General features: G+C 33.8%; 2 protein-coding genes across 3 annotated transcripts in view; one reads left to right on the top strand and one right to left on the bottom strand.

Annotated features, from left to right (window-relative positions):
• The window catches only part of LOC111063637 (transcription factor IIIB 90 kDa subunit), a 130,032-nt gene that overhangs the window by 47,072 nt on the left and 66,313 nt on the right, over positions 1-16,647 (top strand). The window lies entirely within an intron of this gene.
• Positions 1-16,647, bottom strand: part of LOC111061964 (BTB/POZ domain-containing protein 6-B) — a 55,755-nt gene that overhangs the window by 29,973 nt on the left and 9,135 nt on the right. Inside the window, exon 1 of one of the 2 annotated variants that reach the window (XM_039425622.1) lies at positions 13,563-13,846. The exons of the other annotated variant lie outside the window; for it this stretch is intronic. Within the exon in view, the coding sequence (XP_039281556.1) occupies positions 13,563-13,653 (91 nt within the window). The 5' untranslated portion in view covers positions 13,654-13,846. Of the gene's footprint in view, positions 1-13,562; positions 13,847-16,647 lie in introns of those variants that run through there. 2 annotated transcript variants of the gene reach the window in all.

Below are 16,647 nucleotides of genomic sequence, written 5' to 3'. Positions count from 1 at the left end.
TTTCAAGTCATTCCGTTTATTGGGAGATGAGATATCGTGTACACAGACGCACATACACTCATACACACACACACACATACAGACCAATACCCAAAAACCACTTTTTTTGGAGTCAGGGGACCTCGAAACGTATAGAAATTTACAAATTGGGGTACCTCAATTTTTTTCGAAAAGCAATACTTTCCTTACCTATGGTAATAGGGCAAGGAAAGTAAAAACAGGCTATTGCCCAAAACTTCTTCAATTTCCTAATTTTGTCTTAAATTGTCCAAATATTATGTAGGCTATGTCCATTTCAATTTATGCACTAAATCATCAATACAATGATATTATTAATAATAGCATAAAGTAATTATGTAAAAGAGGGGTTCAACTTTTATTTGAAAGCTCAACACGTTTTTTACTTTCCTTGTCCTATTACCATAGGTAAGGAAAGTATTGCTTTCCGAAAAAAATTAAGGTACCCCAATTTCTAAATTTCTATACGTTTCAAGGTCCGCTGAGTCCAAAAAACTGATTTTTGGGTATTGGTCTGTATGTGTGTGTGTGTGTGTGTGTGTGTGTGTGTGTGTGTGTATGAGTGTATGTGCGTCTGTATACAAGATACCTCATCTCCCCAATTAACGGAATGACTTGAAATTTGAAACGTAAGGTCCTTACAATATAAGGATCCGACACGAACAATTTCGATCAAATGCGATTCAAGATGGCGGCTAAAATGGCGAAAATGTTGTCAAAAACAGGGGTTTTCGCGGTTTTCTTGAAAACGGCTCCAACGATTTTGATCGAATTTATACCTAGAATAGTCATTGATAAGCTCTATCAACTGCCACAAGTCCCATATCTGTAAAAATTCCAGGAGCTCCGCCCCATCTATGCAAAGTTTGTTTTCAGATTTCCAATTATCTGGCTTCAGATACAATTTAAAAAAAAAAAAATTGAGTGGAGAAGATTGAGCATGAGAATCTTTACAAATAATGTTCAATAACATTTTCACCTGAAATTGAAAATAAGCTCGAGAAAATGTTATTATCTAATTATTGCAAACTGTTGGCAACTGTTGATTCTATTAAATCATTCACTATGAAGAGATAGCCGAACTCGTATGTCTCCAGCGTTATTGTCCTGTCACCAGCTGGCTCAGATCTTTGTTTATAAGTAGACTTGAGATGCGCGGGAACACTAGCGTCAGGTGATAAATTCTCATAACGGCAAGGAAAGTTGTGTGAGTGCGCCACACCAGATTTTTCTTGTATAGTTAGAAGAAATCCCCTGATTTATTATCAGGGAAAATACATGCGTATTCAAATTTTAAACTAGGTTGAATCGTCCAGCTGACCCAAATAATACGTTGTTATTATTTTTTTTCTCACGCTTGTTAACATGCCGGATGATTGATTTCAATATTGTATTATTTTTAAACAGACAATACGTGACCTTGAACTTCCATCATCTAAGTTCATCAACAGTTAAAATTAATTGTTTTCAACAATGATGTACTACATTGAAAATATCTACGTTGAAAAAATATTTTGTCGTCATTATAAGGCTTTTTATGAATAGAGAGTTTGTGAAAAATTAATCTGTATTTTTGGAATGCAATCATAAACAAGTATTTTCTTCTTTGAAATTAATGAAAACATTGATACATCTGTTAAGATCCTAAGATCAGCCTAATCCTGATATCTTATTAACCTTCATTGATTCTTCGCTTTAAACTGTCAGGAATCATTATAAATAACATGATTGCTTTCCATTCAAACAAATGCTGACAGTATGACGTGAACATCATCTCACTCTAGTCAGGAAAGAGAGACAGGATGGTGTTTCAGTGTTTCCTTTCTCTATGGTCATTAGAGAGTATTGAGCCAACTCTAGAGCCTACTCTGGTTCATCGCCTGTCAACGACCTTGAAATAAAGCTGTCTCCAATATTTTTTGAAGCTACCTAACCTTACCCAACCTACTATAGTGATGTAATTCACTTTAACTGTCAGCGTTGGTTTAATGGGAAACATTGATGCTATGCTATAAGGAATGCTGAAAGTGGTCCTCTCTCTATAGAGCTCTATAGACTTCTGACTATAGAGCAGCCTTTCGCCGATTTATTATGTCCCAATTTAGAACTGTTATTCAATTATTGTAAACTGTTATTTATGTCTCAGTGTAGATATGTCTGTCTTATCTACATATGTCCATGTCTTATGTCTATATGTCTTGTAGATATGTGTATGTCTTATCTGGTATTGTAGAGCCGACATTATCGCGTTTGTGTCAAAATTTGAGAAAGTTTGAGTTTCAAATCAAATTTCAAATTTATTTTGACAAATTGAAAACAATACAATGTAGACTATGAATAATGAAAATACAAGCAAGAAATGCATTATAAGATTCCAATAACACTTTTAAATTTAAATTAAATAACTTTTAAATTAAAAATAACTTGTTTTCCATCTGACAAAGCCAGCAAAACCTAGGTTTGTGCGCTGGCATAGGTACATAGTAACTAAACTGATAAAGTTTGTAGGGAACACTTCTATGTTTACGAAAAGATGAATGTTAGAGAGCAAGAGAAGAAGAAGAAGGGAAGAGAAAGAAGGATGGAAGGCGAAAGTAGTATGAAGAAAGATGTAAGGAGAAAGAGAAAGAAGAGGAAAATTGAAAAGTATATATAGTTACAGAAGATTTCAATTACTACAAGATATTATTGATTTCACCCTGCATAATTATAATTATCTATTTGAAGTGCACATAGGTGTCAATTGTTTCAAGTTCACCTCCCAGAAACCCACATTCAATTTGTTTCTTTATTATTGTATTTCATCGACAATAAATTAGTCATTCAAACAACTGTCGAATGTCGGTGATTAACGCCAAACAAAAAGCTTCAAATGACGCAATCAAAAGCGGTAATCAGTAATAATTTCTCAGTAATCAGTCAATCGTGGATGGCGATTAATGGATCATCAATTACACAACTAATTAAACAAATCATTAATCATTTTGTAGTCAGAAAGATAAAGCGGTCTGTTGTCTCATGTGTCTGGTAAGTCAGACAATAGCCATGTAGCTTTGGGGGAGGTCAGATATGACGTCACAATACTGTAACATACTTTTATATTGCCTTTATCCTCTACGTATGATATCGTTGAGTTAAATCAGAGAAAATAGAAAACTTAGGATAATCGTTTGTCTCCGGTTGAATGGGAAATTCAATGTTTTGTGGTGTAGCTATTTATTCTTTATTGATTCATACAATAATTACATCATCAATAATGATAGGGAGAGAGAAAATAAGGTTAATAAATGTCATTTCTTTCTGAATAAATAACAGAATATTTTTAGGAAAAATATTTAGTTCCACAAATTTGAATTTGAATTTATTTCACATGAATACTTTACGTTTCTCGATAGGGCTATTTAGTTCACACTTGAAAATGGCTCAAATGAGTTGAATCTATAGTGAGTTCCACGTTATAATGGCAGTGAGAAAGATAGGAGAACAGCGTTACCGATTCTCTGCCTTGTCACTGCCAAATGGAAAATTCAATTTTTGGGGTGTTGCTAATTTAGTTCCACACTAGAGAATTTGAATTTATTTAACTTGAAACTTATTTTTCTTAATAGGGGTACTCATTTTACACTTGAGAATGGTTCTGAGTTGAATCTATAGTGAGGTCCACGTTATAATGGCAGTGTAGAAAGATAGAAGAGTAGCGTTACCGATTCTCTGTCTTGTCACTGGCATCTATAGAGGATAGCTGATACCGGTATATCTGATGTAATATTAACTGTTCATTCTTGTATGAAATAATCAATTACTGTATATTTTATTAGTCAAGAAAATATATTCTTCAATGATTTGATAATAAATTTTAATAATTTATTGAGATTGCATATTTTGTTAATTAATCATATCTCCACATTGATGAAAAAAGGTTCTGGTTACGTTGTGGAGGTAGAAATAGTTATTTGTATATCTAGAGTGAAAAGTACAACTTTTTCTCCCTGTGGGAAAAAGTTTGAAGCCCGAGGGCAGCAATTTTCCGGAGGGAGAAAAAGTATTTTCCGCTCGTGATGTACACAACATTTTTCCTCCATATACATTTTTTTATAGAAACTGCAAATAAAATCATTCTAATAACTTACGTATTGGTGACAATGATTCCTAACAACATAACCTAAATCTAAAACCTAAAAACCGGTCGTCTGATTGGCACTGCCGATTGCGCTATCCATCGGCAAAAGTTGTAACAATTGTATCAGCTGGGCAGCTACCAAAAATGGCTGACTCCAGATCACGCAGTTCAGATTTGAATTGCAGATCAAACATATTTGTTGGCTGGTATTTTGAATAGAATAAAATATTTTAAAAATTGTATAAATTTTTATCGTCTACTAATATTAAGAATATAATAATTATCATACAAACATATATTTCATGAGTTGATCAAATTTCTGGTTGTGGTATTGAATTCTGTTGACTCAATGACAGACACCTCTATTATGCTTTCTCATCTGAGCTTAGACCTTCTAACCTATTACAATGTAAGTTTCAAAATAGAGATGCTCCCCATGTTATTTAAATGGATCCGAGTCACTTTTACTCCCTAGGGAGTTTTTCTGTTTTTTACTACCGAGAGCGAAAAAGTGACACTTTAGTATTAGGTTTCAGGGAGTAAAGTAAGTACTTTAGACAGTAGGTGGAGGAAAAGTATAGATAACGCTATCTGCCTTGTCGAATGATAGAAAACACCAATGTTACTAAATACTGCCATTATAACGTGGGCCTCACTATAGGAAGATGATACAAAGATGACACAATGATGATACAAAGATGTTAGACAAGGATAGCAACACCGATGCTAATCAAATACTGCCATTATATCGTAGACCTCACTACAGTGGCGACTTTTATTATGATGAAGAAATGTTCACTTTTCAAATTAATTAAATTTGTTGAGGAAATTAAGTAGCCAGCTCGCGTGATGCGGTATTTAAATTTTGTTCTGTGGTGTGAAATGTTGGAGCTATAGTGAAGTCCACGTTATAATGGCAGTGTTTGATTCGCAATGGTATTGCTATCCTTGTCTATCATTCAACAAAGCGGATAGCGCTATCTCTTACTCGCTTTGCTCTGTTGCCAGATCGCCTTTTAACAATGTAGAATTAATAATTGAATAACAAAATTATGAAAATTTCTTATGAAATTATTCAAAACTATAATTTCCTGCTTAATAAAATATAATTTATTCTAACGAGAATGAACAGTTAATATTACATCAATAAACCTGTATCAGCTATCGTCTATAGAAGGCATTGACAAGACGGAGGATCGGCAACGTTGTTCTCCTATCCTTCTCCACTGCCATTATAACGTGGACCTCACTATAACTGTCAGTATTGATTGGATGGGAAGCCTTAATGTTATTATATGAGTAAAGCTGACAGTTTGAAGTGAATATCACTAAAGAGCTAAACATGCAATCTCGACTTCCGTTTTAATAAAGCTTCGAAATACCGACTGAATTTATGAATTAGGAATTGGGTTGCATAATTTTAATGTTGTTGATCTCGACCTTGTAGAGTTTCTGATGAGTATCTCAACAAGGATTGGATCTCTCGAAGTAGGTTGTAAGATCGATCTTTTGTTTATTCATGTATTCTTATTCGGAATCTTGTTCTTTCTTTCGATTTCTATATCATTAATATTCATTACTATTATTATGCGATGTAAACACTTTCGATTTTTCACCACAGTAAAGCTGCGTTTCCACCAAAGTTATTAACAAAATGTTTATTTTTCCGTCCTTTTAGATTCTATTAGATTGAACGGAACTTGACAAACACATATCAATCAATAAATCAATCTTTTATTGTCAAGGAACATGAAAATGTTACAAACAACGTTTAAACATATGTTCATCATTTGTATGATAAGTTATGTATGTTATTTGTATGTTTATTTTCCCGTCCTTATAGATTCGATTAGATTGAACGGAACTTGACAAACACATAATTATGTTCATCGTGTGTATGGTAAGTTATGTGCAATCTAATAGAATCTATAAGGACGGAAAAATAAACATTTTGTTAATAACTTTGGTGTAAACGCAGCTTCACTATGGTGGAAAATAGAAAGTGTTTACATCGCATAATATAGTAATGAATGAAGAAACTATTACAATTACGTTAAGTTGATATTTTGTTCCGAAAAAAGTAACAGACAAACGGGCTCTATTTACAAATATAGTAATATCTCACAGTTTCATTATTTGATATGTTATAGTGGCTAGTTTATTTGTTTTTGGATAAATAGGGCTTAGATGTGTCAGTGATTTCCCTGGGGATTGCTTTGAGGGACTGTGAAAATCTATCATAATTGAAATCTTGGATATTCTCTTTATAGATTTACTTTTTCAATTTGATTACATGTTCTGTAGAAGCGAATAAACGGATTCTATTGTATTGTGGAACATGGTCTTGAAAGAAACATATATTTTCTTGTATTTTATATTTTGATAAAAACAAACTTTTTCTCTGATTACGTAGATACAATCATGTCCTGCTTCCTTGTTGCACTATTAGAACTGGTTTCCATTGTTTGTGTTTTAGTTTTCTTTTTTCTGCGAGTTGCTCCTTGTTTTACTGTACAGTATGCTCTTGAGTACGTTTCATACGTTTTAAGTACATTTAGCTCTCTGCGCAGTTGCCTGCTGTGAATATAAATATCACCTACGATTTGAAAACCTGATGACTTTTATGGCTTCTAGTGGAAACCTTGAGAATTTCTGAGTTTAATTGTGCTTTGTAGTTGGTCAAATTTGATTACAGTGGCTCGTGAGAACATTTATTTCATAGTTTTTCGAGAAACTTTGAAAGCACCTCAATAGTTTATTTATTCAGCGATTTTATGTTCATACAGCTCTGTCAGTTTGATTGAAAATCATGGTTCTATTTCAAGCATAAGTGATGAGATTTTCTCCGATTCATTTACCTTTTTGTGTAGTTGAGAAGTTGATATTGTGGTATTTATTTATTCATTTATTCGAGGATACAATATTACAAATCATATAAAATTATATGATTGGGTAGGAACAACAGGCTTGGCCCAAAACTATTCCATTCCCAAATTTTGATAATGTTACATGTCAATAAAAATAGGTTATGTTTCTACTGTATATAGTTCATTATAGTTTCATTAATAGTTTATTATTCATATTAAATAAAAATACTAAGAAATATAGTCAAAAACCACAGATTTATTGATACAGTACTTAGAAAGATGTCTGATAAACTCCTGAGTTTATCAGAGATTGACAATTGTGTAAAAACCGAAACCGGTCTTTCTAAGTATCAATTTATCTGTGGTTATTGACAATTTCTTAGTATTTTTATTTAACAATTCATTAAAATTGAAGTCGAAACTCAAGAAACTTTTTAAGAAAATCTTAGGCAGTGACTGTTTTTAAACAATGATCTTGATACTTTCTTGAGTAGAACTGCAGTCTTCTTGAATAGAACTATAGTTTTCTTGAGTAGACTATATGAGATGAGTATTTCACAATTTTTTCTACATAGTTGAGCCTATATATATATGGGACTAATATCGAGAAATTGTGGAAAATTCGTCTTATTGAGGTGTTCGTTGTAAAGAGGCCCGTCTTCCCGAGATTGTATACCACCGAAATCTGTATTGCAAAGGTTTATATAGCTCTAGGATATCCTCTACAAACAAAAGATTCCATAGTCAACCTTAAACTTACTGACGTTCCACTTTATTTCGCGATTTAGCAACTGATGAATAAGAAAACACAATCTGTTTGAAATTACAGTGGTGTAAATACCTATTCAATTTTATCGAAACAAATTAGAGTAAATGAAAAATCACCCATACCCAAATCAGAGTTTCTTTTGAAAATCCGTGCTCTAGAGACCGGTCGTTTGTCTTGTATATTTGAGCAAAGATTATACTGTACAGTACTTCCCAATGCACCTAGAATACATTCTAAAGTGCGAGATAAATTACTTTTAACACGGCTCTTTCTCGAAGACGGAGAGGTCCGATGCTCTATCCTCCACTAATCACTCCCACTACCTAGCAGCATTCTCCTTCTTTTGTGTCTGAGTGAGAGAGCTTTGTAACGCGACGCGGCAACACTCCCCTCCATCTATTGCTGGCAATATTCCAAATAGTAATACTGGTCAGCAGGTATATTGGTTTGTGTATGTTACAGAGATGTTTTCATCACAAGAACATGAAGCAAAATGACACGGCGCATCCAAATGTCCGTCTGTGTCTACGCTACAAACTGTGGAAGGGAGAAATGGGTTTCTCCTCTTCATGTTAAAAGTAATATATCTCGCACTTTAGGTACATTGGTATTTTCTATAGATCTCATAGGCCTTGTCACATACCACTTGTCTGGTCTCTGGTCTGAGAAGTTCGTATTATCAAGGCTTCGCAGGAATTCCTACAGTGATATAATATAGTGGTACTTCTTAGCATGAGTGTTACTAAGCTTTATTGATCTTAGTATCATTAAATTTATACAAAATATCAGGTTTTGCTTGTCAAATATCCGGGACATAAATATAAATTCATAAAATTATATTTTCAAGCTGGTTTCAATCTTGTAAAACAATAACAGAAGAGTGAATATTGAGAAGTTTTACTCTTGTAAGTTTGTACTGTAGATGTAGATACACATACAATCACTTGTTAACATAAAATCAATCAAATAATTGTGTAGATTCAATATTACTCTTGATCGTGAAAGTGTAAATAAATATTCATGAATATGATCATTCATAAGATGCATTATCATTCACATCTATTTTACAAACATCAATATTGTCTTTGATTGACGTTATGATTGTTGTACATCAACTCTAGTAAATTTATCAAATTTGCTGTGAGAACAAACAATCATAAAACTAGAAAGTCTTCACCTTGACCATTGTTAGATCAGAAAAGCGTTTGGAAAGCTTCTTCTCTCTATAACTGTACCACTGTTTATTACGATCATCTATTAATAATAACTGAAGTTTCACTTTTATAGAAGGCAAATTGATGATATTGTTTCAAGATATTACAGTTATCAACGTGTTTGCTAGGTTGGTGGTTCTGTTTAAAACCGGAAATAACGCCCAACTTGAAATTTTTAATAAGTAGGTTTACTAATTACCAGGAAAGGATGTTGCTCCCGTAAGCTATGTATATAGTGTAAGCTGTGTAAGTTTTGATAGTAGACTGTCGAGGAAGAACCAGAGTTATAATTTTGTTTTGGCAATGATTATTGAAGAGTGGTATTGATAATTTTGACGAATGTTGCTTCTTCGGCCGCGAGCTCTACTCACGAAAATGAAAGTGATCATTAATACGGTAATAGTATGAAGGAAACCAGACACTTGTGGTGAAACTTTGATGTTCAACGGAAGATAATATTTCGGATTGATTTGTGGCGGGAAGATTAGTTCCTATAGTGTTTAGTGGGAAATGTGAAATGAAATTAGAACATTCTTTTATTGAAAATAATAATCAAGCATTATAATAGTTAGGCAGGAATTTATACAGAACATAAGTACTTTCCCTTCAACCATACAGAAACGAAAACTGTATTTCGTTCACCTCTGCTTCAACTTATGCTGACCGTTAAAAATGAAGTATAATGATAATATTATAGTGGGGTCCTCGTAAAAATGGGAGTGTTTGTTTAGCAATGGTATTGCTATCCTTGTTTGTCATTCAACAAAGCGGATAGAGCTATCTCGTTCTCGCTTTGCTGTGTTGCCAGATCGTCTTTTAACAATGTAGAATTGATAAATAATTAGCAAAATATTTCATCCTAATTATGAAAATTTATTATGAAATTATTGAAAAATACAATTTCATGCTTAATAAAATATAATATTGATTATTTTAAACGAGAATGAACAGTTAATATTACATTAATAAACCTGTGTCAGCTACCGTCTATAGAAGGCATTGACAAGACAGAGAGGATTGTCATCGTTGCATCGTTGTTCTTCTATCTTCCTCCACTGCCATTATAACGTGGACCTCACTACAATATTATAATTATACTTCATTTATAACTGTCAGCATAAGTTGAAGCAGAGATGAACGAAACATAGTTTTCCTACAGTTACGTTGAAAAGTGGCCATTGCTGCACTGATTACAGAACGCAAAGAATCACTTTTCCGCTCTAGTGCGGGAAAAATTTTTCTGCACTCCAGATTTGCAACATGGCAACGCAAAATACTTAGTAGGTTATATGGAGCAACAGTGCAGCAAAATCAAAATGAAGTTGGTAACAGTGACTGGGCTGCTATAGTGAGCAGAGGTGCAACGAAGCACAACCTTATTAAGTATATATTATAACCAAGGACAACATTTTTATTCAATTTGACAATAAATTAAGGTTTTTTTTCAATAATAAAATTACACAGAAAAACATTTTATGCATTTCAGGCAATTTCACCCATAATTACCCACTTTTCATATTCAATGGTAACTGTAGGAAAAACTTACTGTGAAATACGTGCGCAAAGTTCCTCTGCTGCACTCAAGAAACCATTCCGCCCTCGCCTACGGCTCGGGCGTAAACGTTTCTTTCGGTGCAGCAAACTGTCACTTTGCGCACTAGTTGCACAAATAACTATTTCGTTTCTCTATGGTTGAAGGAAAAGTACTAATGTAGGCCTACTGTATAAGTTCCTGCCCAAGTATTATTCATTCATTTATCACATTGTGTACAAATTATGCTTGATTATTATGCTCAATGAAAGAATGTTCTTGTTTCATTTTACATTCTTCTATAATTAGTGATTCATTTTTAACTGCTGACAGCATTGCTTCAAGGGGGAATTATTGATATACTGTATAAATAATGCTTACAATATCTCACTAAACATTACTCCTGTCGGTGGCATGCCAATTGACAGAAAATAAAGCGTTTCGGTCGTTTGGGATTCTGTCAATTGGGACCCTTACGCTCCTGTCGATATCTAAGATTTCTTTATTTCCTACTAGCAGGTAACCCGTGCTCCGCAAGGGTCTAATTGAAAACGTGACAAACTGAAAACTTGACGTAATGAAATCTTGAAGAATTTATAATATAGGCCTAGGTCTATAACCATCCTCGGTAAATTGAGAATCTATTCGCAAAGTTTCAAGTTAATCAGTCCAGTAGTTCAGACGTGATGATGCGTCATTCTTGAATCTCATATCCCGTTCGTGTATTAAGCTGCGTACACATATTCGTGCTTCCAACCCGCACCGAGCACGCTCCTCCCTCGTTCCGCCCTCGTACCGCCCTCGTACCACCATCGAACCACAGTCGCACCGCCCACGCACCCATCATGAACGTTACGGAAGATGGTAGATCTTCTCGCGTTCCCCGGTCGAACCATTGTTGCTCCCCGGTCGATCATCAATCGCTCTGCTGGAGTGACGTTCGGTTTTGGAGCAGAGCGGAAGTCTGTACGCACCTTAAGCCAGTTCTTTCCTTTATTACTTTCCTTGCCCTATTACCATAGGTAAGGAAAGTATTGCTTTCCGAAAAAAATTAAGGTTCCCCAATTTCTAAATTTCTATACGTTTCAAGGTCTCCTGAGTCCAAAAAACTGGTTTTTGGGTATTGGTCTGTATGTGTGTGTGTGTGTGTGTGTGTGTGTGTGTGTGTGTGTGTGTGTGTGTGTGTGTGTACGAGTGTATGTGCGTTTGTGTACACGATATCTCATATCCCAATCAACGGAATGACTTGAAATTTGGAACTTAAGGTCCTTTCACTATAAGGATCCGACACGAACAATTTCGATCAAATGCAATTCAAGATGGCGGCTAAAATGGAGAAAATGTTGTCAAAAACAGGGTTTTCCGCGATTTTCTCGAAAACGGCTCCAACGATTTTGATCAAATTCATACCTAGAAAAGTCATTGATAAGCTCTATCGACTGCCACAAGTCCCATATCTGTAAAAATTTCAGGAGCACCGCCCCATCTATGCAAAGTTTGATTTTAGATTCCTAATTATCAGTCTTCAGATACAATTTAAACAAAAAAAAATTGAGTGGAAAAGATTGAGCATGAGAATCTCTACAATAATTAATGTTCAGTAAAATTTTCACCTAAAATTGAAAATAAGCTCGAAATTGGAGAAAATGTGATTATCCAATTATTGCAAACTGTTGGCAACTGTTCATTCTATTAAATGACGAGATAGCAGTCTGTCTAACAGTGATTCTATTAAATCACTATGAAGAGATAGCAGACCTCGTGTTCTCCAGCGTTATTGCCCTGTCACCAGCTGGCTCAAATCTTTGAATAGTAGACTTGAGATGCGCGGGAACACTAGCGTCAGGTGATAAATTTTCATAACGGCAAGGAAAGTTGTGTGAGTGCGCCACACCAGATTTTTATATTTGTATTTTACCGTCTCTGTAAAAATACAGATATAGTCAGCTGACTAAAAGTGGGCGCTCATGTTCGCGGCGACTATATCTGTACGCACCTTAAGATTTCTTTATTTCCTAGCAGGTAACCCGTGCTCCGCAAGGGTCTAATTGAAAACGTGACAAACTCAAAACTTGACGTAATGAAATCTTGAAGAATTTATAATATAGGCCTATCTATAATCATCCTCGGTAAATTGAGAATCTATTCGCAAAGTTTCAAGTTAATCAGTCCAGTAGTTCAGAAGTGATGATGCGTCATTCTTGAATTTCCTATTCCGATCGTGTAAAAGCCTGTTCTTTCCTTTATTATAGTATAGATAAGGAAACACCTCACGAAGTTTGTCGGGCTATTTCAGAAACATTCTATATAATAGTAAAGTCAAGGAATTCAGTCACTTGACCCAGTTCATTATGTCCATGATGATGCGTCATTCGTGGATTTCCTATTCCGTACGCGTAGATGTATCAATTTTTTCCTCTATTATATTATAGATGAAGGTTGAATCCATTGAATTCTTCTTTATTATTGTATTGTTTTCATGTAATGCAGAATATTTCTAAATATGCCAAATTCTTAATTATAGATCTACGAAATTGTAATATTTGATTGCAAAGCTATAATACTGTACACGCTTTTTCTCGGCTTGAAGATTCCAAAAATAGCTTATATTCATGTTCGAAATAATATATAAACTGTCTCTCTAGTTTAACCAGATAAAAAGAGAGATAAAAGATAAGAGCCAAAAGTGGGAACAAAATAGAACGAAGATCTCACTGAATATGAAAAGCCGGTGGCCAAAAAAGGAGTTACAAAAATTAGATTGGTGTCAAAAAAAGAGATTAATTTGGTGTCGACTTGAAAGTTCTACGACTAATAATAATGATGATAAACGCTCATTACAATATCATTTCCCCAATTCAATAAATTGAAGAATTTATTAAAAATATAACAATATACATAAATATAAAGAAAATAAAAATCTCTGTACCCTTTTTTTAAAATATTTTATCACAAAAAAAGGGTACTGAGATTTTTATTTTCTTTATATTTATATTACAAGTAGCCCTATACAGGAAAGAGATAAACAATATACATAAATCACCTGATAACAGAGGATCCCACGGTGTATATCGATCACTTTTCACCCGTTTAGTGCTTCGTCGATTATTCACGGCTTTTTTCAGCTTTTCCATAAGATTTCTACTAGTGAAAAACTAAAAAACGATGAACCTTGTCTCCTGGTTTTATTTACTTGAAGTCCTACAATTTCTTCAACTTGAGAACTGATTTTATTCTTGTAACTTGACAAAATCACAAGTAAGTTATAGAATTATTAACACTTTCACTAACGTAACTTTCCGTATCCGGACATGTAATGAAATTTTCAGGAATCTCCACACTGACGGTCATCGTTTGAATTGTTAGAAGGAAGTGAATATTGATATCTGTTTGCAAATTTCCTCGGTCCATCCTATGTCGGTCGATAAAGATATAAATCATTGTGAATCATCGAGAATATTTGTGTTATCAGTTTGTAATGAACAATGTGTTCACTTCAAGTGTTTACAGTGATTAATGTTGAATTTGTTGAAATAAGGGTGTTGATTTATTTCTCAACTAGAATGTAAGTGTAAATATAAACGGTTCAGTGTCATTGTAAACAGAAGCCTGTTAAATTGAATGGTTTCAGTAGTTCAGTACTAATTTGATAATTTGTATAAACTATAGTTTGTTTGATAATTTAACTATGGTTGAATCCAAGTCAGGATTAAGATCAATCTATAATAAAATAAGGGAAAGAATTGGAGAATACACGTACGGGATAGGAAATTTACGAATGATGCATCATCAAGTCTGAACTACTGGACTGATTAACTTGAAATTTTGCATATAGATTCTTAATTTACCCAGGATGGTTATAGGCCTATTTTAAATTCTCCAAGATTTCATTACGTCAAGCTTTCAGTTTGTCAAGTTTTCAATTAGACCCTTGCGGAGCACGGGTTACCTGCTTGTCTTGAAAACAGTTCATGAAGAAGTGTATGTATCAGCAATAAGAGTGATGTCATGTTTATTTAACTATGGTTGAATACAACTCACTATTAAGATCAATCTATAATAAAAATAAGAGAAAGAATTGGCTTATGACGGGATAAAAAAGTGATGACAATTTAATCACTATCATCGTCATCATAATAATTATAATGTGGAAGGTTGAAAGATGTTTTATCCTTTTCAAATCATGACAAAAAATTGCTGCTCTCTCATTGGTTGGTTTAAGATTGGTTGGATATCCTTTTATTAATCTTGTATTGGTTAACTTCTCAATTATTCCAATTAGTCGATTCAGGATTGATGATAGAAGTGCTTCCCTTCCATTAGTTACCTTGTATTTGTACTCTGTTCAAGTGTTGGTCCCCAAGCTCCTAGCACCTTCTCTCTTATTTTATTTTCTACTAGATGTCACCATGACAATGAAATTGCTCCTCCCTCATTAGTTTTAGCTAGATGTGGTTGATGTATTCTCTTATCAATCCACCTCCATTCGGCTGTTATCATGGCGACAAAAATCTCTTTCTCTCCCTCTCACAAACACAAAGTTCCTAGCACCTTCTTTCTTATTTAATTTCTACTAGCTGTCACCATGACAATGAAATTGCTCCTCCTTCATTAATTTTAGCTTGATGTGGCTGATGTATTCTCTCCCTCTCACAAACACAAAGCTCCTAGCACCTTCTCTCTTATTTAATTTCTACTAGCTGTCACTATATGAATGAAATTGCTTCTCATTAGTTTCAGCTTGATGTGGTTGATGAATTTTCATTTGGCTGTTATCATGGCGACAAAAAATCTCTCTCTCACACACACACTCGCTCTCTCTCTCTCTTTTGTAGAGAGTTAGTGGGGAGGATATTTTTAATATTCTTTCCGAAGAATGGACATTGATATGTCCAAAGCTCCGCCAATTTATGTAGATGCATAACAATATGATTATTATCTATAGTTATTATATTACAAATTGCTTTTTCATATCATATACAGTTCAATAATTATTTTCTTAGTCTATATTATGTAAATTCATCTATAATTTTGCTGTATTGTAAGCTATTGTATATAAGTGTATAAGCCAGTATATATTGTAATCTACATAAATAAAGTACTCAATCAATCTTTTTTCCGATCGTGTGTTGATGGAAAGGATATTATTTTATATCCTTTTTAGAGAGTCGACAATCATTTGTTGAAACACCGCCGATCTATGTAGTTATATTGCAATATTATACTATCGATATTCAAATGAATTGCATTCAACCTTAATTTTGTCATCAATACTTTTCTCATACTTTGTAAAATTTGTTGAATAGTTTTCTTTACTGTAATTTATTGTCTAATCACAACTAAAATGAAGAACTTCAATCTTATTCGCCTTACTCTTTCTCTATTCTCTCGATTCTATTAGAGCTCTAGATTCTCTCTTGCTCAACTCCCATTGTTTGTTTCCTGTTTTCATGATAAAATATTTCTGCATTCTAGAATTTTCATTTGTAAGATGGCGATTGGTTAAACTCTGACCAACTCTCATTGGCTCTTATCTTGAATGCAACTTTCAAATGTTTTAATAGTAACTTTCTGTTCTCTCCCAGAATTCTAACAGAATACTGGTTCTCGATTTTAAAGTATATTATCGAAGTTGATGAAGGGTCTACTCATTTTTTAAACACTAATTATAATTATTATTATCAACCTGTTACCCAGTTAGACATACTACTGCAATCTACCTACACACAAAATAGAAATAAAGGTGGACCGTTGGATATTCATAACCCTGTAGCTGCTGTCAACTAGTGCGCAAAGTGACAGTTTGCTGCACCGAAAGAAACGTTTACGCCCGAGCCGTAGGCGAGGGCGGAATGGCTTCTTAAGTGCAGCAGAGGAACTTTGCTCACGTATTTCACATTAAACTTTTCCTACAGTTACTATTGAATATGAAAAATGAATAATTATGGGTAAATGATGGCTGAAATCCATCAAATGTTTGTGTGTGTGATGCTGTTATTAATAACAATCTTAATTCATTTAAAAATTAATAATCCAATTGAAGTTGAAAATTTTCAGCCAAAATTCTCATTTTTATTCACTCAAGAATCAGAAAAAATACAGATAGAACAAAAAATTCACATTCAACA

This window comes from Nilaparvata lugens, chromosome 4, assembly GCF_014356525.2.
Source record: "Nilaparvata lugens isolate BPH chromosome 4, ASM1435652v1, whole genome shotgun sequence".
NCBI classification, from domain to species: domain Eukaryota; kingdom Metazoa; phylum Arthropoda; class Insecta; order Hemiptera; family Delphacidae; genus Nilaparvata; species Nilaparvata lugens.
The sequence above is the reverse complement of the archived record's forward strand: the minus strand, read 5'-3'. Positions and strand labels throughout refer to the sequence as shown.